Source organism: Adiantum capillus-veneris, chromosome 22 (assembly GCF_014529385.1).
Source record: "Adiantum capillus-veneris isolate H3 chromosome 22, ASM1452938v2, whole genome shotgun sequence".
NCBI classification, from domain to species: domain Eukaryota; kingdom Viridiplantae; phylum Streptophyta; class Polypodiopsida; order Polypodiales; family Pteridaceae; genus Adiantum; species Adiantum capillus-veneris.
In genome coordinates, this window is record NC_140952.1 from 23,089,398 (window position 1) to 23,113,351 (window position 23,954).

At 42.6% G+C, this 23,954-nt stretch overlaps 1 protein-coding gene across 1 annotated transcript; it reads left to right on the forward strand.

Annotated features, from left to right (window-relative positions):
- Window positions 1-1,112: 1,112 nt before the first annotated feature.
- On the forward strand, window positions 1,113-6,516 carry LOC147429035 (uncharacterized). The gene is made up of 3 exons (XM_086494906.1): window positions 1,113-1,682; window positions 1,773-1,810; window positions 6,115-6,516. Exons 1-3 carry the CDS (start codon window positions 1,514-1,516, stop codon window positions 6,397-6,399), a joined length of 492 nt encoding a protein of 163 aa, XP_086351032.1. The 5' UTR covers window positions 1,113-1,513; the 3' UTR covers window positions 6,400-6,516.
- Window positions 6,517-23,954: the final 17,438 nt, after the last annotated feature.

Genomic DNA, 23,954 nt, shown 5'->3' on the forward strand with positions numbered 1-23,954 from the left:
ACAACATCATGTTGCAAGAATCATGTTATTTATCATCTTAGAGTTAGCTCCTTTCACTGCTATGCAGAAAACGACATAATTACAAAGGGCTTGACATAATATAACTATGCCCACCTAACTTCTGCATGTGACTAGAATAAAGGCATATAACTAGTACTGTGCCTCGTGTGACCATTGCCTAAGGCAACCCTTCACATAGTAGCAAAACGCATTACAAAGGTCTACTATGCTGGCTCAATTGCCTTGCACGACCAAGAGGGAGGCATGGTTATATATGAGCAAAAATAATTTATAACTATGCCTCCTGAGAACACCGTCACTACCTCCCTCCTACAATGTGCTAAGGTACGTTTCACACGAAAGGGCATGCAACATTTTCATGTTGTCACGTTTCTTGTTGTTTAAACCTTCCTCAATGCTGTCTCTTTAGCTTAATTTTGTCAATATTGGCAGAGTTAGACTTTGGGTGGCATTGTTCAACAAAAAGAACAAGCATTTTCCGCTTGCCTCAAAGCCTACTCCTACTAAGTTTCGCAAGAGAGACAAAAGTGCTGATGAAAGGGAACTTGTCCCGCTTCTCTGCGAATGCACTCTAAATCTAATGTAATAGTGTATAAGGGCACGTTCGCACGTGGGAGTGCCACCCTTGCCTTCTTTACCCCTGTCCAATTGCGGCATCAACGCATTCCAAGCAGTGTTTTTGCATTCGCACGCAACAATAGTAGTACATGTGATGATCATGTCTATAGTCTCCAACCAATAGCGGATGTGTTAAAAGCCATTCTTGTCGTCAAAAGCTGCAATAAGCGCTCCTAGGGAAAGTTGAAGCATGGGCCAATGCTAGGTGAGGGCCACTCTACCGTTTTCGGCAGAGTGGGGGATGGTCAGTCTTCATTCAACATGGTGGCACCCGTGCGAATCCTTGCGGACGATGCAAAATGGTGGTTATTAACCTGTCCGTGAGAATCTGCTCTTATACAATGTGTATATTCTCAAGTAGATATATGATGCATTTATATGCCGAGGAAATGCAGTTAATGAGCATGACTCATCATTCTTGTCACCTTACCGAACCCGCTACCAACAGCAGCAGCAGCACCATGCAAAAAAGGAGAGCTTGTCTGATTGAGCCAACGACCAGGCTGATGAGAGTCTGAACGGTTCTAGCTTTATGTGGAATGGAGCTCGCTCTCTTTTGCTTTCCACAGCCGGTGGCCGCTCACTTGCACAGTATTCCCGGGCCCTAGGTGGAATGCTGGCTTTCCATTGCAGTTCACTGGCCGCCCGCGCACCAGTCGAGTCCTGAGCTAAAACCTCCGCCTCACTCTCTCTCTCTCTCTCTCTCTCTCTCTCACACACACACAGACACACAACACATTCAATTTTGTCACACAGTTGTTGGGTTCTGACCAATTTGTCTCTCTCTCTCTCTCTCTCTCTCTCTCTCTCTCTCTCTCTGCTCGCTCACTAATCTTCGTGGCGATGGCGAGAGGACCCACGTCCAGTGCTGAAAATGTTTGATCATTATCACAATCATCTTCAGAGACAGCAATGCAAGACGAGTCAGATGTGTTATCTACAGGGCGGTTCTAGCTCAGGGTGTTTAACCATGTCTGCTTCTCTGCTACTGCTCCCCCTTCTACTGCTCATGTTGGTCTGCAGAGTGAGCTACATTGTCGCAGGTGCGTCTGTGAATAGCAAGCCCGACGTTGCAATGTTGGTGTTTGTTTTCATGTAGTACATTTACACATGTTTTCTGGTATTTTGCGCAGATAGCAAGCTCGCGCAGCCCGCGCTCTCAGGAGGCCAAGTACTCTCTCTCCGCCCTCTTCATTTTCTTTTGGTTTTTGCTTGCTACTGTTGATGGATGTCGTGTAAGCTAAAGTTGCTTGCTCTAGAGTAGGGAGTCTAATATCTTTCTACATACAATTAGGGCTCACAGAGCGTCTCTCTGTCTCTCCTCGCATCCCCCCTTCTTTCACCCACATATCCTCTCTCTCTCTCTCACACACACACACACACACACACACACACACACACACACACACACTATACACAAAATAGCTACTCACCCTCACTCTGTAACAGTGCTTGTTACGGAGCCTCAACGGTGACTCTTTCCATGAGCTTTTGTTTTCGTTCGATATTTCATTGTCTGTCTTTTTATTTGACCTCGAAGCTTGCTCTTGAGATATTTACTACAGCTTCTTTTTGAGGTACCGTCGTCAAAAATCTGTATAGAAGGTTTTGTAGAGCCATAGATTGCCACACTTTGGCATAGGTAGGGCTCTGGGGTTTGAACAGAAGATGATATAGCAGCGCATGTGCGGAGGATGAAGGGCCGCTTACTGGCAAGACAATTTTGCGAGCTTGGAAGGGGCCATCCTTCGAAGAAAGCACAACAGCTAAGTTTTTTGCTGTTTGTCAAGGCCTTTCAGCTATTCATGGAGGCTAGTAAGTGCTGGAGGACACAATACTCTTGAGTCTTTAATGGTGGTACTTAACTTTACTGTTTGGACATGTTGAGCCATTGTCCATGTTTTCTGGGGTCTTGGAAGTGATATCAATTTTGCAGGGAGTAGATTGCAAAGCACTCTTGAGCCATATGTGTTGAAGTGTATATATGTGTTTTTGGAACATACTGATGAGAAAAATGTATCAGTATGCATTAGCAATCCATTGTGAGCTTGCAGAATTTCATCTCCAGCCTTCCGTGGGATCTGGTTGTCGAAATTTTGTATCCACATTGCCTCACTCTTTGGGCTATCTGATCTTAGTTGGTGGCATGGTGCCTGTATCTCCTAGTAACAGGGTTTGCCTTGCACTGAGAGAAAGCAGCGTCATACGCAATGTTGTTGATGGAGGCATTTCTGGTGGCTACTAGAGAGAAGTGCAATATTTTGTAAACCTCTATGATGCATGTTGGTAGGCTCTCTGACTGTTTGAGTTTTGTCTCTTGATGTTAGCTTCACTAGCTAGCTTGGTTTGGCTATTTCTTGGTTGAGAGGATGCAGGAGAGTGAGACAGATAGTACTTGGATTGAGACCAATTCGACCAAGGTCAGCGAGATCAAATGCAGCTTGAGGAGAGAAGGCTTTATTTTTCTTTTGTTTTTTCTTCTCTTGTGTCCCTTGCTTTTATAGTTTTATGAGTGCTTTATTCCCTCTTATAATTCGTGAGTTCAGACGGCCTCTCTCTCTCTCCCCCCCCCTCTATCCCTCTTTATCGCGCTAAAAGAGGCTTGTTTTTGTTTTGGACTTTAGCCTTCAGGTCGCAGATTGCGACATGTGTAAAGGGCTCCCCCTTCTGCCATATTATGTTGATAGATATATATTCTTTTCATAGGCGGGCTTCTTTGATAGCTCATTAGTGTAGGAGCTGCGAGAGATCAGAGAGGTTGTCAGTGCTCTCTATAGAGAGCTTCTGTTTGTAGAGGAGACATGGACTAGTCCTCGACGCAAGAACATAAATTTTTGGGTTGACTTGGTCTCATGTATAATCGAGTGCCCACTGGATGATGCCTCGGTGAGTTCAAAGTCTTTCAATTCTTGGTACTTTCGTGTGGTGTTCATCGTGAAAAATGATCGAATTCGTCCTCCAACCTTGTCAATGTGGCTCTTTCCTAAAGAAGATGCAAGAGAACTGCATCTTGTTTAGGGATTCCGCATAGAGATTTGATAAGATGGATGTAGGTAATCTTGAGGGACATATTCAGTCCCTTGGAGCATATGAGATACTACAGAATGTTGCTTTATGTATTGTTTGATACTTGAGGTCATTGTGCTCTTGCGAATTTCGGCATGTGAGGTAGAGGGGGCAACCTTTGCTCCATCCAAGTTCCTTGTAATGTGCAGCTGAAGTGATTGATGGTGAATTCTCAGGATGAGTGCTCAGTGCGTACTCCAGGTTCCTCGTACTTCTTGAGAGAGTTCCTTTAACTTCATGAGAGATGTGCAGAGACCAGAGATAGAAGAGAGAATGATACTTTGAGTGAAGGTTGAGAGAGAGAGAGAGAGAGAGAGAGAGAGAGAGAGAGAGAGAGAGAGAGAGAGAGAGAAGACTAACAACAGATGCGACGAGGCTATGGGCTGAACTACTGTCATCAATGTTGGTTGAAAATTGAAAAACTCTGGCTGATCTGAGGGCTTATCTAAAAATGCTGGCTGATCTGCTGGCTTGGCTGAAAACTGAAAACATTGGTACTGATGGTTGGATCTCGATGATATGGCGAGATTATGACTGAGATCTGAGAACACCGATGTTGATGGGGTGTTGGCCGATCTGGTGCCAAAACGTCTGAGGTGTTGAGGTACCACGGGTATTGAGGGTAGTGACTTATGCCTGAGAAGTGACCCCTAGGGTCTCTTATATATGTGATTAAAGTTGGGTCGGACAATGCCAATTAAAACTCATGATTCGTAATAAGTAGACAATTACCCAGGTTGGGTAGAGGTGCTTCACAAGTAGACAAATACCCAGGTTGGGTTCTAATACAAATGTATAAGAACACTCCCCATTGCCTACATGTAGTAGACATTGGCTATGCTCATGTGCAATTAGAGGGTATGCAACTACTCTAAAGTGCTTGGACATGTAGGTCTTGCGTACAGGCTCACAAAGGTGCCAAAACACTACCTAGGCTATCCTAAACCCTAGAAGTAGGAGTTGGCATGTCCACATTTACATAGGGTTAGATGTGCACGTAACATTCCTTGAGCACTATGCATTGGTGGATGGCTTGGATATGATGTGTTCATGGTTCTCACTATCTGATGAAGGAAACAATTAAGATGTGTTCTATGCTTGAGGATAAAGGAAAGATGATGTGTTCAGTGCTTGTGAAAGTGGAGTCTTGGTTTTGAAGGTGTCCACATTGCACAAGCCTTGATTTGTTCGCCAATGTAGACATTAGTGAGAGATTGTTAGAAGAATGGTCGATAGTTGCATTCTCCAAGGTGTATCCACTAGCTGTAGAGTGCTGGAGTGTCCATGGTCATTTTTGCTTTGACTATTTCACCAACTTTAGTACACTATGAGCTACAGAGGGGGTGTTATGCAACTCATGTGAATGTGTCTAGTTGTTAGCCTATTCATTTTTTGTATTTGACACAATATATTTGGGCTTGGTTGTGCAACTTTCTATGGGAAGTATAGAAGGGCCCTTGAGGGTATCACTTTGTATTGAACTGGTCATAGTTAATTGGCGCAATCTCAAGTTTGGCTTCTCTCTCTCTCTCTCTCTCTCTCTCTCTCTCTCTCTCTCTCTCTCCAAAATTCGCTCGTTTCGTGTTCCTTTATTTTTCTTGTTTGTGTCCGTCTTCTTGTGAGATGTGTGTTTGTGATTGTGTGAATTTCTTTTGGCCTCTGCCTTGTGAATGTGAGCATGAGTCCTTTTGCTTCCCCCCCTCCTTTCATCCCTTTGGTTTATGAATGTTAAGATGCGTGAATGGCCGCACACCCCCCCACGCGCTTTCCCTCTTGTCCTTTGTGTTATTGTTTTTTTTTTGTGTGAGTTGCTTGCTTCTTTTTTACTTGTTACTGCCTCTTTGTGTGCTAGTATTTACTTGTGTTGGGTTGGTCCTCTTTGGTACAATGGTGAGAACATGAGTGCAAAACCCTAGAGGATAATGAAAGGGGCCAATAAGCATTGTGACTATAAGGGGCCAATAAACTGCTAATTAGGTGCTTGTTCTCATGTTTCTGGTTGTGACTTCTAGAGCTGTGGTATAAAAGGCTAATTTCTGCTTAAGGGATTATTTCTAAAACATGCTCTCAAAGGGTAGCCCCTTTACTTTCATACAATGTACCATGAGGTAATGATGTAAGCCTTAAAAATCCCAAATTGCAATGAAAAACCCCTTTTGTATATGTAATCTTGTAAGCATACAACAATTTTTGTCAAATAAAATACCCTTTTTGAACTCTCATGGTATTTTTGGAATCTCCATCTTGCCTTCTTTTGTCTGAAATGTGGTTGTTGCTGCTGATTTGGCTATGAAGGGCTAGATTTTATGTGCTGCAAAGAAGAGCTTAATATGTCATAGCACGATGGAACAAAAAGCCATCTTTTTTTATTTACTATTTATTCTTTCCATGTTGAATGATTTCATGCAGGAAAGAGGTGCATTGAGTGAAGCAGATCAATTGGGTCTTCTCAATAATGTTACAGATTGGGAGATAATTCCTCACCCTGGATTGGCGAACCAATTTTTCAATACCAGCCGGCGGACGCTAGGGAGTTTTCGTGTGTGTGCGCTGTGCACATGCTGTGGTGGGCGCCGAAGGTTTTGCATACCAACAGCATGCTGTTATGCAATCACATGTGGCTCTCCCAACCGGCCTTTTGGCTTCTGTTCGTTCAAACCGATGTCATGTAATTGTCTTGGGTGTCGTCTATAGGCAGACCATGTAACATTAGTATAGTGGTTTGGCTCAATGGAGCTTGTTGAGCCTTCCACAATGTTAAGTGAAGCTGCTCTGGAATGTTAAGTGAAGAAGATTGTTTGTTTGTTGGGTTGTATTGTAGCCGGCTGAGGCTGGTGCTCTCAGGCCTCTGCCAAGCATTTGTGTCATGTCTGTGTCTATGGTGTGTCTTCAGGTCTCTACAAGGAAGAGCGCTGACTTTAATTTTTTTCAGTATTATCTTGCACTATCATCATGCCTTTACCTGCAACCAAAGTAAAGCGCTTAGTATGATGCGAGTTTCTGTCTTGGTCTCACTAGCCTCTCTGCCTCTTGCAATGCAAGAGAAAGTCGGGAAGCGTGTATTGCCTCCCTTTTTCCTCTTTTCGGAAGAAAATTATCAAAGCTATGTAATATTCTCCTTTGATTTTGCATTCCCACACACACAAGAATTCCTCACAAGACCCAACTATAGGAATAGTACTTTTCCTTTCAACCAATAGCAAGAGAAACTTTATGAAACTACTCTCAAACTATCCAAACTATTGCAAAAATGCAAAAGTTTCACAACAAGAATAAAGGCCTATATTCACAACTTAAACCCCTTTTTAGTCCTTGTTCCATGTGAAAAGGTAGTGTGTGGGAGCGTTTAAGATGTTTTAAATGAATTACGTTCCTTTGGCCCACGCCCATTTCAACGCCTATTTAGTCAAAGGATATGAGGTCAAATACTAATCCTTCATACACACCTCAAAAGCACAAAGTGCAAGGTAATAGAGTGGAAAATGAAGAGTACCACGACAATGAAAAGTAGAGCCTTACTACTCTCCATGTAGAATGCATGCAATGTGTACTGTCTTTCCTTTCCCTTAACCTTTTCTTCTCCTTGGGGTTACAGAGTGTGACCTGTCCTTCGGACGACAGGGGTCAACATGCATGGTGAAGTGAGTGAGCGATGAAGCGAAAGCATCAAAGAGCAAGAGAGATGAAGTGGGAGAGGTAGTGCAATGCCTTGGCCAACAAGCATACCAAATGTCATCTGCTTCAGAAAGCAGCTAGAACATGAAACGACCATTTTTATTTTACATGTCAAAACAGGTGCTTCCAAAAAACCCCTACAAATGTTAGAAGCTCAAAATTGCCCATCAGTTTTCATGTTTATATACCTTGAACTTTACGTTAGAAATGGAAAACTATGTAGATTGTTCACTTTACACAACATATAAAAGAGGGCTTTGTAAATTGCGTTAATTGAAATTTCTACTACGGCTATCAACCTTATTAGGCCCTAGTGGTTGCAAATGTCTAGTGGCAAGTATTTGTAGTTGCACCACTTTCTCTTAGTGAAATAGCAATTGGACCCCCACTCCCTCTTCTCCAACAACTGAAAGGACTTAGCTCTTGGGCTCTTGTGATCATATTTACTTTACCTATCAAAACAAGAGCTTCAAAAAAACCCCCTAAAATGCTAGAAGTTCGAAATTGCCCATTTTTTTTCATGTTTACACCTAGAAATTTATGCTATACACGGAAAATTATGTAGATTGGTCACTTTACACAACATATAAAAGAGGGTTTTGATAATTGCATGTCAAATGAAACTTCTACTATGGCTATCAATTTTAAGCCCTCATGGTTGCAAATGCATGGTGGCAAGTATCTGCAGTTGTAGTGCGTTCTCTTAGTGAAATAGCAATTGGATCCCCACTCCCTCTTCTCCAATGACTAAAAGGACTTCTCTCTTGGGCTCTTAAGATCATTTTTACTTTACCTATCAAAACAAGTGCTTCAAAACCCCCCCCTCAAATGCTAGAAGCTTGAAATTGCTTATCAATTTTCATGTTTACACCCTGAAATTACGTTATACATGGAAAATTATGTAGATTAAGAGGGCTTTAAAATTCACATATCAATTGAAATTTCTATTATGGTTATCAATTTTAGGCCTTGGTGGCTCCAAATGCATGGTGGCAAGTATTTGCAGTTGCACTGCTTTTTCTCAACGAAACATCAATTGGACCCCACTCCCTTTTCTCCACCGATTGAAAAGACTTCGCCCTTGGGCTCTTGGTTAGTTTTAGTTGGCCCCCCTTTACAATGCTCTTGGCTGTGCGTTGGGAGGGCTCTGCATTTGCTCCAAGGACGCCCATTGTGCTCCTCACCTCGGCTACTTCTACCAACCTAGCCAAGTGTACTTCGATGTGTGGGCACTTCACCAATTTGTCCTTTTACTAATGCCTAGCTTACAACAAATCCAACCAAGTCAACTGAGGTTAGGGTTTTTGACACAACCAAGACTGGTTGGGTGATGTACAGAAGATGGACGGTAGCTCCCATAAATGGTCAAGTGCAAAGACAGATAGAGCTGCAAGTCATGCATGGGTAAGGAGGAGAAAGCTACACACACACACACACACACACACACACACACACACACACACAGAGAGAGAGAGAGAGAGAGAGAGAGAGAGAGAGAGAGAGAGAGAGAGAAGAGGGAACGGGAAGAGAGAACTGTCCCTCTTTTCCATCATAGATTTGGCACTTATGAATTCAAATTGATGAGACCCTCTCTTTCTTTGCCTTGCCCTCCACTCTCACCTCCAATCCCTCTAATTGCGCCATGTGGCACTCCCCCTTGCAACGTGCTTTAGATATAGGAAGTTTAAGGATAAAATAGTCAAAACTTCTCTTTTCCCTTGTTATTAACTCTTGGATAGCTCTCTCTCTCTCTCTCTCTCTCTCTCTCTCTCTCTCTCTGCCCCCTTTTGTGTAGCGTCCCTTAGCCCCTCCTTGTCTGCAATAATTTTGGGGAATTCAAGAAAAGGAAATTTTACAAGAAATAGAAACAAGAATTGCACTAAAGTGTAAAACTTCAAAAATGATGCATAAATTTTCAGAATTGCAAAGATTGTAGATAGGAGTTAATAAACATGTATGCATGATGTGAGAACACCTATATGCGTAATGTGGTCCAGAACGGTAGAGATTGTTGACAAATGCGGAATAAGCATGTATGCATAATGCATACATAGTGTGAATCTCTCTCTCTCAAGAAATTTCTCCCTCTCTCCAAAATAACAAGGATGACCCTCTGGAGGATGCCATTCAAAAATGCAAAGAAGAAATGCACGAGATCATTAACAAGATTAATCTCAACCTTCTAGGCACAATAAAGACACTCAAAGAATGCATGTTGGTCCAAGAAAGCACTATAAACACACATGAGGATCGAGGTGATGGCCCAAGATGAGGAGATCGCGTTACTCAAGAAGGAGCTTGCAAAGATGCGACCACGAAACACACACAAAGAGGGAAAGAACTCAACATGATTAAACAACAAGTGTAGGTCATCAAAGAAGGGAAGGAGCAACACAAAGAAATGAGGACTTTTTGGGTGGATGTTATTACAAAGACCCAACAGAAGGCGGATGAGGTTGAGAAATGGATCAAGATCCCCATAAGGAAACAACCCCCACACCCACCATCAGTAACTTGACACTATAAGAGGAGCAAAGAAGGTGTGTTCGTGCCTTACATGTGACGATTTGTGGGCTGAAAGACCAAGATAGTGTTGATGAAGAGGTAAAAGAACTCATGACTATGATAGGGGTTAATGAGTTGACACATACGATGGCTTGGAGAGTGGGTAATAAGAAAAGAGAAAGAAAAGGGGAAACCTTAAAGGAAGGGCACGTTTCCTTGATTTTCCCTCCATGGAAGCGAAGGACTTTTTGAAGAAGAGACCAACTCTTAAGAAAAGGGGGATCTTTCTTGGAGATGACCTCACGCTCTCGCAAATTGCTCACATGCACGAGGTAATGCCGGATATTAAAATGAAAAGGGGAAAAAAGGGTTGCTTTTTATTGACATGGAAGGGTGGTGATATTGGTGTGCATTTGATGACAAATTTGCGAGGTGAGAAATCATCTTTTACTTAGAGACACACAAGACACCAGGACAGTTTATGCCACATGTGAGTGGATATAGGTGGTAGACAAGTGTCGAGCACAACTTATGCCACATGTGAGTGGTTATATGTGGGAGGCATCTAGGGGTAGAGGATCATGACAAGTAGGAGTCCTATTCATAGAGGAGTCACAACCGCATGTGCATGTTTTTTGGAGAGATGATCAAACCAGGTACATGTGGATAAGATTGAGGGCTGAGATATACAATTTCTTGTACATTGCTCTCTGTTACTTTGCCCCCAGCACATCATTGTATGCCGCATGTAATCCCCTTTCTCTGTATTAGACAAGGACATATGGGAGTTTTCCAAGGATGGTGACATCATTCTCTTGGGGGACTTTAATGTCCGCACAAGAAATCAACAGTAAAGAGAAATGAGAGCATGGCTCCATAGAGAGGTACTCTTTGGAGTCATCACTTATCGATAGTCATTGATTGAATTCAGGTCCCTAGTGTGATGGAAGAAGTGGTTTATCTTGGCTTAGTTAGATCATGATCTAAACAGATATTCTTGAGCCAGGATATAGGGGAGGCATGGAGATTCTACACGATTCTTGGACATCCACCGCTTCCAGACCTCCTAGAGCCATGCCCACATACTGTGCTTTCTTTATTGTAAAGATGGTAAGGAAAGCCAATGGAAGGATGAGGACTGGCATTAGGAAGTGAATGGGGTATAGGAGGGCCTCTTTATTTGGCAGTTTAAGGGAATGCTTAAATCTTAAGCCAAGTTTGACCAAGCCTAAAAGAGAGGGAAAAAGGGCCTATGCTGAGATTTTTAAAAAATCCATTTCCATATTTTGAATAGTTTATTTAGTAACCCAAAAGAGAGGGGGGTAAATGAATTTTCAAATGTCTTTTTTCCACCCCTCTTCTCTCTCTAACATATAAAACACTCTCTCTCACCTAGAACTCATTAAAGGAGGCACTTTTTAGTCTCATGCCAAAAAAGCAGATTTTTCACATTCTCTCTCTAAAACGTGAGCCAACTCTTTCTCTCTCTCTCTCTCTCTCTCTCTTTCCCCCCTTTTCTCTCATGTCACTTCCTCTTCCAATCATTAAGGAACATTCTTGGCTGTCTCTTTCTGAAAAAGTGTAGATCCTCCAAGGTTGCAGATCTGCCCTCTCTCTCTCTCTCTCTCTCTCATGCTTCTCCCACTCCAGCTCCAACTGAGTGCAATGGAAAACTCAATTACCTCTGTATGTTGCAGCATTTCTCTCTCTACAATCATGATCAACAATTCGAACTCAAAGGAGATTGAGTTGCACTCCCTCTCTTTCTTCCCTCCACACATAATCTTTTTCTCTTAACTTTAAGTACTCTCCACTTCTTTTCTCCATAGCCACCTTCACCTGCTTGTAGCAGTCACCATTACACATTCTCACTAATTTGCTTGATTAACTAACACAATGTCATTCAATCCCCCACCACTGCAAGACATTACTAACAAATCAAAACGATATTGATTAAACGTTGATTTAGTGCAAGAGTTTGCAACTGTACGACTTGACACATCTAATCCCACTGCTGGAGACCAGCTACTACGGAACCATGGATGCAAGGCAATCAACTTATGGGTTGATGGCCATATTTACCCTTGTGATCCAATGACCAATGCATCACCGTCTTTCCGTAATGTCACTGAGCTACTGCGATTTATTGGAGATGGGAGAGACGAATTGTTTGGCTACTGCTGGAGATTACACTCAGCTATTTTTAATGAAAGGGAAGCAAAAAAACATCTCTGTGCTACCTATTCTTCATTGTAAGAGAAGTACGTGAAAGACATTCAGCAAGTCAGAGAGGAAGCCAATGAGAAGACGAAGCAACTTAATGACGAGATGTCAAAGCTTATTATAAAGGTAGAGCATCAAAAAATGGAGCAAGAGCGTCGTTCAAACAATTATGTTCATCTACAACACACTTCACGTAATATGCGCCGACGAATCGATCATCTCACACACATTCCATTGGGCTATCACATTCGGAAGTGCAAGAGACATGCCATGTCTATGCTATCTTCAAGCGGTGGAGCTCGAAAGAAACGTATCCGTTAAACTCGGTAGGAATACAAATGCAAGCTTCTAATTTCGTACATTTTTTGTAGGTTGCTGTAATATTATTTCAATATGTAGGAACTTGGCTCGGACGATGATGGGAATCGAGTCCAATGCTAAAACGATCGGACATACTCTGCTGTAGCATATCATCAAACCAAAGGAGTTGGTGGAGCTATTGGATAAGCCATCCAGTACTGGCATTGCTAAAGTTTTGCGCCAGAAGTATTTCAGTGAGCTGAAGAACTTTGTTTCACCTCAGGGGACGATGGAGGTGTGTGATAGCGCAGGAATAAGTTTCAAGGCCTACGAAGCTTTGTATAGGCTTGTCACACTAGGTCACAGAGAAAAAGGTTTGTTTAGGTTGCTGCCAACGTCTTACAGTGTTAGCGTCGCAAAAAGGTGCGCCAATAATGATGTTGCAAGATTGTTGGGTGGATTTCAATATGTGGAGGATGTCCTGCCACTAGAAGAGAACAAATCTTTTTGTTACAACAAGTTCGATAATGTCTATGTTGACTTGTTAAAGCTCCAGGAGTCAGATTTTATGGGTTGACATAGCAAGAGTGTGATGGCAAAGTTATATTTGTGATGGAGCTTGATGAGTGCTAGATTGTCAAAGGTCAACGGCTCAAAAGGATAAGCGTTACGCTTATGAACAGAGCCTTGGTGGGCGTTGATGTTGAGCTAAATGCCAGCGAGAAGGGAAACACCTGTTTAGGTGTTCAATCCGAGAAGAATATTTGGTGGCTGATAGCTTTTCATCTCCCACATGAGACACATGAGTCTCTCAAATGGTATTTTAATCACACGCCAATCGTTGACGTCATTTGGCAACAACAACAAGGACAATGATTGCAGGTTTCATGTCTGGGTATGTTCCAAGTGGAGTGGCATTTGGCAGGAGACTTGAAAACTCTCAAGTGTATGTTAGGATGCAAGCAAGGTGCAATGACCCTCTTTACATGCATTTAGTGCTGACACAGTAAAGTCTCATTAGGAACTGAGGATAAGGGTAAGGGTAAGGGTGGCAAAGCTACAGTCAACTCTGCGAAAGGTAAGGGTAAGGGTAAGGGTGACAAAGCTGCAGTCAATCTGCAAAAGGTGTCACCACTACACAAACAATGGGTAAAGCACTCCAACAATGGTTTCAAGGTATCCTCAGTTGTAACCAGAGTGTACCCCCTAATCGAGACATGGATGATCCAAATTGAGATCCTATTCTACCGATTCCTCTGATAAATGTGCATGTGTGCACTCTTCATGTCCGTCTACGAATTCTTGACAAGTTGCCGATGCTCCATATTAATTATTCTTGGAATATGGAGCCTGTAGAAAGAAGGGAAGAGTGTATCAGAGAACTTGAATCTATTCTATCAAGCGTTGGACTTCATGGCGGTGCAGTAGAGCTATCAAAGGATAGGAAGGCATCTGGAAGTACACAAGATCGTCCTAATAAAATATGTATGGATGGTAGTAAAGCTAAGCATATGATTTTAGACTATTCTAACTCTCAAAGTCACAATGAGTTTCAATTGTGGAAAAAGGTGTGTGACATTACCACCTACAGAGGTAACGAAGCAGCCCTAGGAATTAAGCGTGCTCGTGTGTGGCAGTCTATAGATTCATTTGCTTGAAAAAGCAAATCTAACTTCTGTTGAGATATCCTCTTTAAAGTTTGTAATCAATAGTTTCACAGCGCAAATGGTGAATGCCTGGGGGGAGACACACATAACACATTACATGGTGGGTTGAACACTTTGTCTTTGGATTAAAAAAAAATCAGTGTTTGAACTAAAGGTTTATATTTTTGCAGCATATTCTTTTTGCTCATAGCTCATTTTTTCTCGACACATTCGACTCATTGGGCATCTGGAGTAGCCAAGGAATGGAGCGCTCACACTATCAAGCAAAAGCAGTGTATTTTAAAAATACAAGGCATGGAGGTGGGAGGAAAAAGAGCAATGCCTTGTACGAAATGTTCAATTGGTTCTACAGAGTTTTAGTGGGAAGAGAAAGGAAGAAGACTAGAGTGCAAAGAAGCTTGAAATGCAGAATAGAGAAAGTGGTTAGCGTGAGGCGATTGCAATCATATCATGCTTCTAGTGCAAAAGATCGATTTCGACGGTGGTTGGCGACAAGGCAATGAAATGGTAGACGTTGGGTGGAAAATCAATAAATTTCTGACACTAACCATTCCCATATTGAGCTTACATTGTAATGCCACGTGATTTGTTGACGCCCCAATCAGTGGTTTCATGTAACAAATTTCGACAATTTTGGAGTTATTTTGGATTTTAATGGTATTATAGAGTTTTAAAGTTTTTTTTTAAAAAAATAGTACTTTATAAGTCAAAACTCACAACTTGAAGTTCAATTCTTGTTTGCACATTCTAGAAGATTCATCGAGCACAAACGCACACGCACTCACATCTTGCACCACATGGACGATTCACATGAGCAGGCTGACACTACGTACAACAATACCACCACAACCACTCACACCGCAGAAAATGCGCAACGAGAAATCCATGTACAATCCACGGCTTCAAATCCACATCCTCAACCACAAGTGGATAACCCAGTGCCCCAACCTACTCCAAACACCCAAGAGCCTCCCCAACCATCAAATCCAGATGATCAAAGCAACATGCGACGCATATTTGGAGGTCTCGACGATTTAACCCATGCCACTCACAACTCTCTTCCAGATCGCCCACCAATTTCACCTCTTCGCAGAGCAACGCAAGAAACAAAAGATGAATATCGAGGTCTGCTTCAAAATCCACCGCCATCGCCTCCTGCCACAACCATTGGTGCTCATGTCACCCCACATACTATGCCGCGAAAGTTTCCACCGCGAATCAAAGAAAGAGTAATCAAGGTAATACCAGGTGACCCGGTATCTAAAGCAAAAGAGGCCAAGAGGAGGAAAAGACAAAGGGAGAGGGAAAAGAAAGAGGCAGCTGAAAAGAAAGCCCTTAGAGTACAAGAAGAGCAGAGAAGACAGAGAGAGCAAGAGGAAAGGCAGAGCTGAGGCCGAGAGAGCTCATTTGGCCAACTTACAAGAACGCGCTGAGGCAGAGAAGAAGGCAGCACAAGATAGAGCTCAAGCCACCCAACAAGCAAAGGTTGGGAGCTCAAAGTCTTTAAAAATCCCTCAGAGAGCCAAGCAATGTGCAAAAAGAAAAAGGGACAAGGTGACACCAGAAGAGCAGCAAACCCAAGAGGAGAGGAGGAAAAAAATACAAAGATGATTCTCCTCAATGGGCTAGGCAGGCGACTCCTCCACCATCACCAACAACACAGAAAAAGCGGAGATGGAGGCTAGACACAGTGGCTCTGCGTGAGATCAGGAAATACCAAAAGAGCAGCGAGCCAATTATACCCAAAGCGGCCTTCTCTCAGGTGGTGAGAGAGATGATAGATGAATATAGTGATTCCATTACAAGAATACAAGGCGCAACTTTACTGGCCTTTACAGGATGTCGTTGAAGACATTTTGGTGCAGCTTTTTCAAGATGGCATCTCCTGTATGGCGCATGCAAAGCGTGTAACTTTAAAAAATACGGATTTAGCCTTAGCACTAAATTTAAGAAATGAAGGATGCCTTCATAAGATGTAGTTTATTCCATGTACTCTCTCTTCATGAGATTTGTAATCTTTTTCTATAATATCAAGTGGCAAATTTCTCCCATTCCGAGAAATTGTTCAATTTTAATTTGTACATTTTTTTTTATATGTATTTGAATTGTTGGATATGTTAAATTTAAGGTAATCACCATGAATCCATTTTCGTCCGCCGCTGAGGCACACACGTGCACAAAACCTCGAACATGCAGCCATCCGACGACCGAGGGGAGCGTCTCGGAGATAATTTTGCGAAACGAGGCGACAGGGGGGTGTACGGGGTCAAGAAGGGCATGTGATGCATCGGCGGCGTCAGGCGGGGTCGGAGGGTGCAAAAAAAGCCCTTGTGCGCCACGGCGCACAGGGAGCAATTCTGTCAGTGGCACCCTCCAACCCCACCCGCCGCCGCCGATGCGTCACATGCCCTTCTGGACACCATACGTCCCCCCTGTCGCCCCGTTTCGCAAAATTATCTCCGAGACGCTACTCCCAGCCGTCTGGTGGCTGCATGTTTGAGGTTCTGGGCACGTGTGTGCCTCGGCGGGCGAAAATGGAAATTATTGAACAATATGAATAAAAAAACAAGTACTGAATGGTGACAAAAATCATTGACAAAAACATTTATTCTTTATTGTGATTCTAATATTACATCATGGTCGATTGGTTTTTCTACGAATTACATCTTTGGGTAATGGGCGAATGGCTGACTTCACCAAGGGATTTTACAATTTCCTCTGGGTTTGTCAAACCTTGACCTAGGCTCAAGGTGCAGTGGGAGAGGACCGTGCCTGGGTGTAGGCATACAATGCTGCCTCTCGGTCCACCAATATACATTTGTGAGCATTTAAGGTGAGAGAATCTTCAACGAGTATGCCACTTAATGCTTTACACTTTAGCAGCTCTGCAGAACCATTCTTGGAGAACTCAGTGTGAGCAACTCTAAGAATCGATGGCCCCAAATGGCTCAGGTAATGCCAAAGAGAACTATCTCTACCCGTGGAGACGTTGCGCGAACCTCTAGTACGCATTGCGAACTTATCAACATGATAAGCCGTCTGCAAAGCATTTTAATTGATATTAATACTTGTAGTAAGGAATACTAGAAATTCTACCAGGTTTAGATTTATTTACCTCAGTTTCTTCATCCCTCTCTTCAAGATTTTTCTTTGTAAGATCGATGCTAGATTGATCATCCCTACCAATTGCAATCAGTGGTTTGTGTGGATGAAATGTGCTCTCTGGTACGCTTTCGTAGAAAGAGGCACATGATTTTATTTCTACCAGTGTACTTGCTACTGCTTGTACCAACTGTTGTTCGTTTTCACTGGGGAGGAAGGAGAGGCTTGCTGGGAGATCTTGGTCTTCGAAATCAATTTGAAAATTGACTTTCTCTTCCTTCCCACTAGGATCCTTCATGCCCGCATAGATAGCAAGCACTGCAAGTGACTCATCTTCTCTGAGTCCTAACGTTTTGGCAATGTCGTCAAGGAATAGAAATTGACGATCATCCACCACCACTGGATGCAAAGTGAGAATTTGGAGGTCCGGGATCTCTTCCAACACCTCATCTCCCTCTATTATTCGATCTTCCTCCTCAGTGGCACTGGGATCTTGCATGAGTACGAGTGCCATAGATGCTTCGGCCTGCTCATCTATCTCTTCGATAACTTCATTTGATTCCTCCACAATGGTCACAGGAGGTCTTTGGTTGACCTTTTCCTTTGGATTTCCATTGTCCATGCCCTCAAGCACAAGTAATGTTAGAACCATTTCCCATGAAATAAATTGGGTGCCTATGCACCCCATGCCCAAATCCATGAGATCATCCTCATCCTCTGTCTTGAAGTCCATTCCATGAGGCCTTTAATAAACCTCAACAAGCGAAACCCGAAAGTTTTTGTCAGCCGCATAGAGACGCTTCAAGAAATTCATTGGCAACCACGCCATGTCGGATCCCTCAAAGATTATGGCATATTCCTCCATGTGCTGCACCATGTAGTCAAGAAAGCTTCTGAATGCCTCTGCATGAAGGTTGGCAGTGGCCTGCATGTCAATTGTCCCCTCGAACACACTGAGTAGTTCATGTGCTCGATCTGCAAGTCCTACCTTTTCTAATTCTGTGAGAAGTGCATCAGTAGACGTTGCCATGGGTTCGTTCGCGAAGAAGATGCGAAGAGAGCTTAGAGCTAGAGTTTTGTGAATGTGAGAAATGAAGTTTAAAAACTAGAAAGTCACTTATATACCCAAAGTCACTTTTTTAAAAGCACTTAATTAATGTCAAAATAACTGAAAAATTTTATTTTAAACAAAATCACGCGACAAAGCATTGAAAGACACCAACATTGAAAACATTTGTGCTCCACAACAAATAAATTGCATGTTTCAATCGAAAACTTGAACAAGCTTAGAATAAACAAATATGCGCAGAAACAAGATTCAAAACACCGTATATATTAATGTGGACAAAATCCATGTCATTACAAGCTTTTACAAAAATACATTACAGAAACGGAATGTTCTCACACAGAACGCTCTTCTCTTTCCTGGAGCGAACAATATTTTCATTGATTACAAAGAGATGTTGTTTGGGCAAGGTATATCTGAGATTAAGATACTCACGAAGGTGACTAAGATGCCAGTCATTGTTCACTGTAATGTGGTGCATTGCATCGTCGTGGAGATGTATTTGCAGGTCAACTGATTCTCTAGCAGCAACCTCAGAGTCTATTGCCTCCCATTCTCCCATCGTCAGCTTTCATCTTCTATAGGGAAAGACCATCGACAAGCTTTACTTTGCAATATGGTATCTGAACACCACCTTGTCAGAAACTATAGAGCACTTGATTCTATCTCCCTGGTGGTTGACCACCTTAGTTTCCCATCCAGCTGCAAGAAACCCGTTGATCGCACTTCCCCCTTTGCAAGTCTACATTGTTGGTGTCCTGTGAACACTATGAAGTCGAAATATAAACACAAACACATGAAGAGACATAAACCATGTTACCGTGGCTTTATGGGAACCATAGGTGCACTTCATTGTTGCTTGCACATCCACCTCGATTCTCCTTTTGGTTGCTGCGATCAAGGCACTGTCTGGCTTAGGCCATTTCAAACTCTCCAAGGTTGGCGAGTGAACCAGAGATAGATTACCATATCCATTTCACCTAGGTGTGACATAAGTATGATCATAAAAAAAAATGTCACGTGAGGCAAGCTCAGAGGACTGACAACCAACATAGAGCAATTTGCCAAGCTCAGTGTGGATGGCCTCAAAAGTTCCAGTGAAGGACTCTATTGGCTCCCATTTTACAAAATCGGATGGAAAAACATCTGTAAACATGAACAAAAACAATAAAATCCTACAGTCATCAAAAGCAACACACAAGGCAGAAATACTAAATAGATAACCGAAAAACTTGCAAAAGGAGTAAATATTACAATTTGCAATAAACCTCGATGGAGCCACTGCTGTCTCTAGCTTCAGTTGTTGTGAAGCAACATACACATGTTGCACCTTCGCAAGCCTCTTGCCGTCTTGTGTTTGCTTGAACTCCATGATTCTTCCCTTCCAATGGTGTGCTCGAGAAGCCATGTGTCTCCTTGAGACCTTGTGTGCACCTCTTGAGCTGGGCTGCATTGTCACCCACATCATTCGTTTTAACTCCATCGTCACCTAATATCCATTGTCTTATACATTGCTGCATGAAATGGAGTTAATGACACTCCTAGGTCGTCGAGTACCTGATGGTGCCATGGGAAATAGTGGCACAACCTGCACACAAACACTTATGATTAGACATTGCACATCCATGTTCTCAGCTGTATAAAGAGCAAGAATCTTGATGGTACACAAAGGTGAAGGATGCCACTTAGTTCTATACTGTTCCACTTGCTTGTTGTCTTAATGTGGAATAAATGTTGCAAAGCTTGAGAGGGAAGTAGATCCTCTCTAGAGAGCTTAATGAAGAAGGAGCAAGGTTAAGAAAGAGGGATGATGTAGAAGAAGGATATGCTGTAGACTTCAGCTTTAGCTAGAGGTGTTTAGTGAAGCCCATGGAGTAATGGAGAACTTCAGTCTGAGGAGAATGCAGTAAGCTTGAGGAGGGAAAGGAGGTTCAAACTTCTGCTCTGCAGAGCTTTTGGGAGGGAAAACTGAAAGGAAGGAAAGAGAAACAAGGTGAAGTGAAGAGAAGTGAGAGATGGTACAATAGAGAGAGAGGGAGGGAACGATCAACATGTTTTTGGAGGGGACCCCTTTTAGGAGAGAGGGGGGAGAAGCTGGCAGCCAGTAGAGAGAGAAAGGATTGGTTTTTACTCAACTATTTAGAGAAAAGTTCATTTTTTTGAATTTATAAGAGATTTTCTCTTTGTATTTTATAAAAAAGTACAAGTTTGACCACTTACTTTTAGGCCCTGCCATAGCCACCATTTCAGTCCACATGGCATCCACCCATTTGCCCCTTCCATAATCTCCTTTTTAATCCCATGGAAAATAAAGAGGCCCCCTTAGACCCCATTCCCTTCCTAATGGAGAGCTTATGTTCATGAGGGCTTAGTAGTAGAGCATTTTATGCATTCTAGGGATATACTTGTAGAGATTCTAGCAATGATGTGCAACTATGCAATGTGTGAGAGTCTACGTGACACTTGGATCTTGTCTAGTATATTGCCTTTATTCAAGGTAGGGGACCCTATGGAGCTTGGGGACTATCATACTATTATGATTGGGCACACATTGGTACGGTTGTATGCATCCATTCTTGAGTAGCAATTGAGTAGATAGTCAAAGAGAGCTGGCATGAGAGTAGTGGGACAAGCAAGTTTTTGGAGGGTGTTTTCTAATCTTGATCACGTTTTGAGGCTTAGAGCTATTATTGAGAAGGGTAGATCACATGGGATGAGGATTTTTTGTAGCTTTGTGGATTTTTGCAAGGAGGGTAGATCGCATGGGATGAATATTTATTGTAGCTTTGTGGATTTTTGACACAATGCCTAGAGATAGGTTGATGCATAGATTACAAGAGATGAGGGTACCCACAAAGATGATTTGAGGGATTATGGCACTCTACAGGTCAATGAGAGGACATGTTTGCACCTCGGAGGGGTTATATGATGTTCACTCCACTATTGGGGTGAAGCATGGATGCCCGCTATCTTCGATTCTCTTTGACATGTATGTGGATGAGTTTTCTCATTACATTGAGAGGGGGGGTGATAGAGGAGCTCAATTGCATGGGACATGGATTCTGTTGTTATGTGATGATGATATTGTGTTGATTTCTGATTCCCTAGAGGGGTTGCAACATCACTTAGATGCTTTACATGCGTTTGTCCATGATAGTGGATTGTCTGTCAACCTTGGAAAAATGAAGGTTATGGTATTTAATACCACACCATACTGGATTAGGAGATCATAACCCACATTTTCTTATTGCCAAGAGTTAGTGGAGTATATAGATGCATACACTTACCTTGGGATAGTCTTCAATGAGCCACTATTTTCATTGAGTAGAGTTGCTGAGAGGAATTAACTAGAGCTTATGCTACCCTGGGCAGATTAGAGAGGATGTTTTTTCATGTTCAATTCCAAGAAACTCAAACAAAGCTATGACTCTTTGATACTTTAGTGAAATCAGCTATGCTTTATGGAGTCCATATATGGGGACCCTTAGTGGACCACCACAACGAATATGGTAGCACTAATGAGTGGAGATGCCTTTGGTTTCTATGATCTCTCGGATGATTAGAGCTAAGGCCTCAATACCACATGAGGTTATCAAAGCAGAGATGACTGCATCTCCACTCGTGGTCGAGGCACTCATCAAAGTAGTCTCCATTATGCACAGTTTATGGGACCTCCTCCCCTCAAACACAACTCATTTAGCTCTTGAGTCTTCCTAATAGCTAGCACTGTAGGGCATGCTACTTGTAGGTATGGACATATGACATCATGGTTTCAGTTACACGGTTTCAATATGGATTGATTGCCTTCTTTCCACTACTCTTTGCATGCACCCTCTCTATCTATTACACACACAAAGATCACTAGGATCATTCGTCAAAACCTGTCTCAGCTTGACACTAGGAGGACCTGGATTCAACCGACATGAGAGTTGGGCACAAAGATGGATATCTATAGAGAGCATCTTCTCCAATTGATGGACGGGTTTGTGACTACATGGATACACATTTATCTTGAGGCATATTGTGCACTATTGGTAAGTTATGCACCTCTTCACATCAGCTAGAAGTCTAGACTGGTAGATTAAGGGGGATACCTGTAGAGGCTAGGATATGCTAGCTATGCAATTTTGAGCCTGAGACAGAGCTGCATTACATACGTCACTATCCGGTGTACTACGAGATATGGGGGAAATTTCATTGTCTCTTCAAAGAGAGTTTTGGACCACTATCTAGGGTCATGAGATATCAAGATCGTAGATGTCTTGGGTTATCTTTACTCGAGCTATGCAGACACAATGAGAGCCTGTTGCGAAGATAAGCAGAGAGACAATCTCAAAGGTAGATTACAGAATTCTTTAGACCACCTACTAGGCAGACAGAGGGGCAGACCACTTAGCAGATATCACCCAGACCAGAGGTATGTTGATCAATTGGGCTACTGAGCTAGGGAAATCCAGATGCCCATGACTGGGGGGTACCTCACAACATCGATAGAGGATACTGATCTATGTCGGAAGGAAATAAAATCTATGTCGCTCCGTTGTCTTGCCAAGAGCCTGTTGTGGTATCCCACTTGCTACAAAGAGTAAGTATGCAGTAGCTCATTCCACTTGCTACAAAGAGTAAGTATGTAGTAGCTCATTCCAAGTAGTTGTCAAGGTGGTCGATGTTGGGAAAGGTGGTGACCCTAGAATGTGAGCATAATGAGCCTTCCACATAGTCCATAATGTGATGGTACACATAGCAGTAAAGACAACATGTTGTGGATTGTGGATGGGGATTAAAATGATGTAAAGTGGGTGGAACCATATGAAGTGTGCCTCGTATGTATCCCAAGAATGTGAATATTTAAGCTCTCTCTCTCTCTCTCTCTCTCTCTCTCTCTCTCTCTCTCTCTCTCTCTCTCTCTGTGGGCCCTATTTGGGAGTGGCAATTCGCTTTGTCATGAGAGAGTAGCAACAAGAGGGATATACATGTTAGAGACACCTGCAAGATCCGTGTATGAAGGGGTGCAATTATTTGATACTTTGGCCATTGTAGCATTGCTATATGTAGCAACAATGTGGCTACTAGGCCTAGCCATCCTCTGGTGAACTCAGATAGAGAGAGCCTAGATCATTGTGATGTCGATGATAATACATAACAAACCCTCAATACTTTGTGACATCATTATGGTCGAGTTTTTTGCACCATCTCTGTTACTAGAGGCACTTCCATAGACTATATTTAGTCTCATATATAGCTTCATTGATATAGCCCCGACCGCCTCACATAGAGAGGCATCTAGACAGCTTGCGTAGATATGAGATAGAAACTCATGGTATGCATAGGTGAAAAAGTGCTCCACGTATCATGTGATGGACTTGGATCATCTATCACCCTTCCACTATGCCTGGGATGCTGCACATATCTGCCTCACCTAGCAAGGAATAGAGTATTGGGGTCGGTTTTTTTTGGCACCTATATACATGAGACATGGATATCACCTAGTTGGCCACTACAATTAAAGATGCTATACTATTGGATCCACTTGAGCATCTCAAAGGATGGATTCATACAGAGACCTAGATATATGGAGGGATTCCTCACATGTTGTAGCTCAAACCATCCTCACACCACCATGACATAGATGTGGGTAGCATGGAAGTTTTTGTACGCTGTACAAATGTCCATGTTGTACAGTCGTATTATATACAATCATACAGCCATAC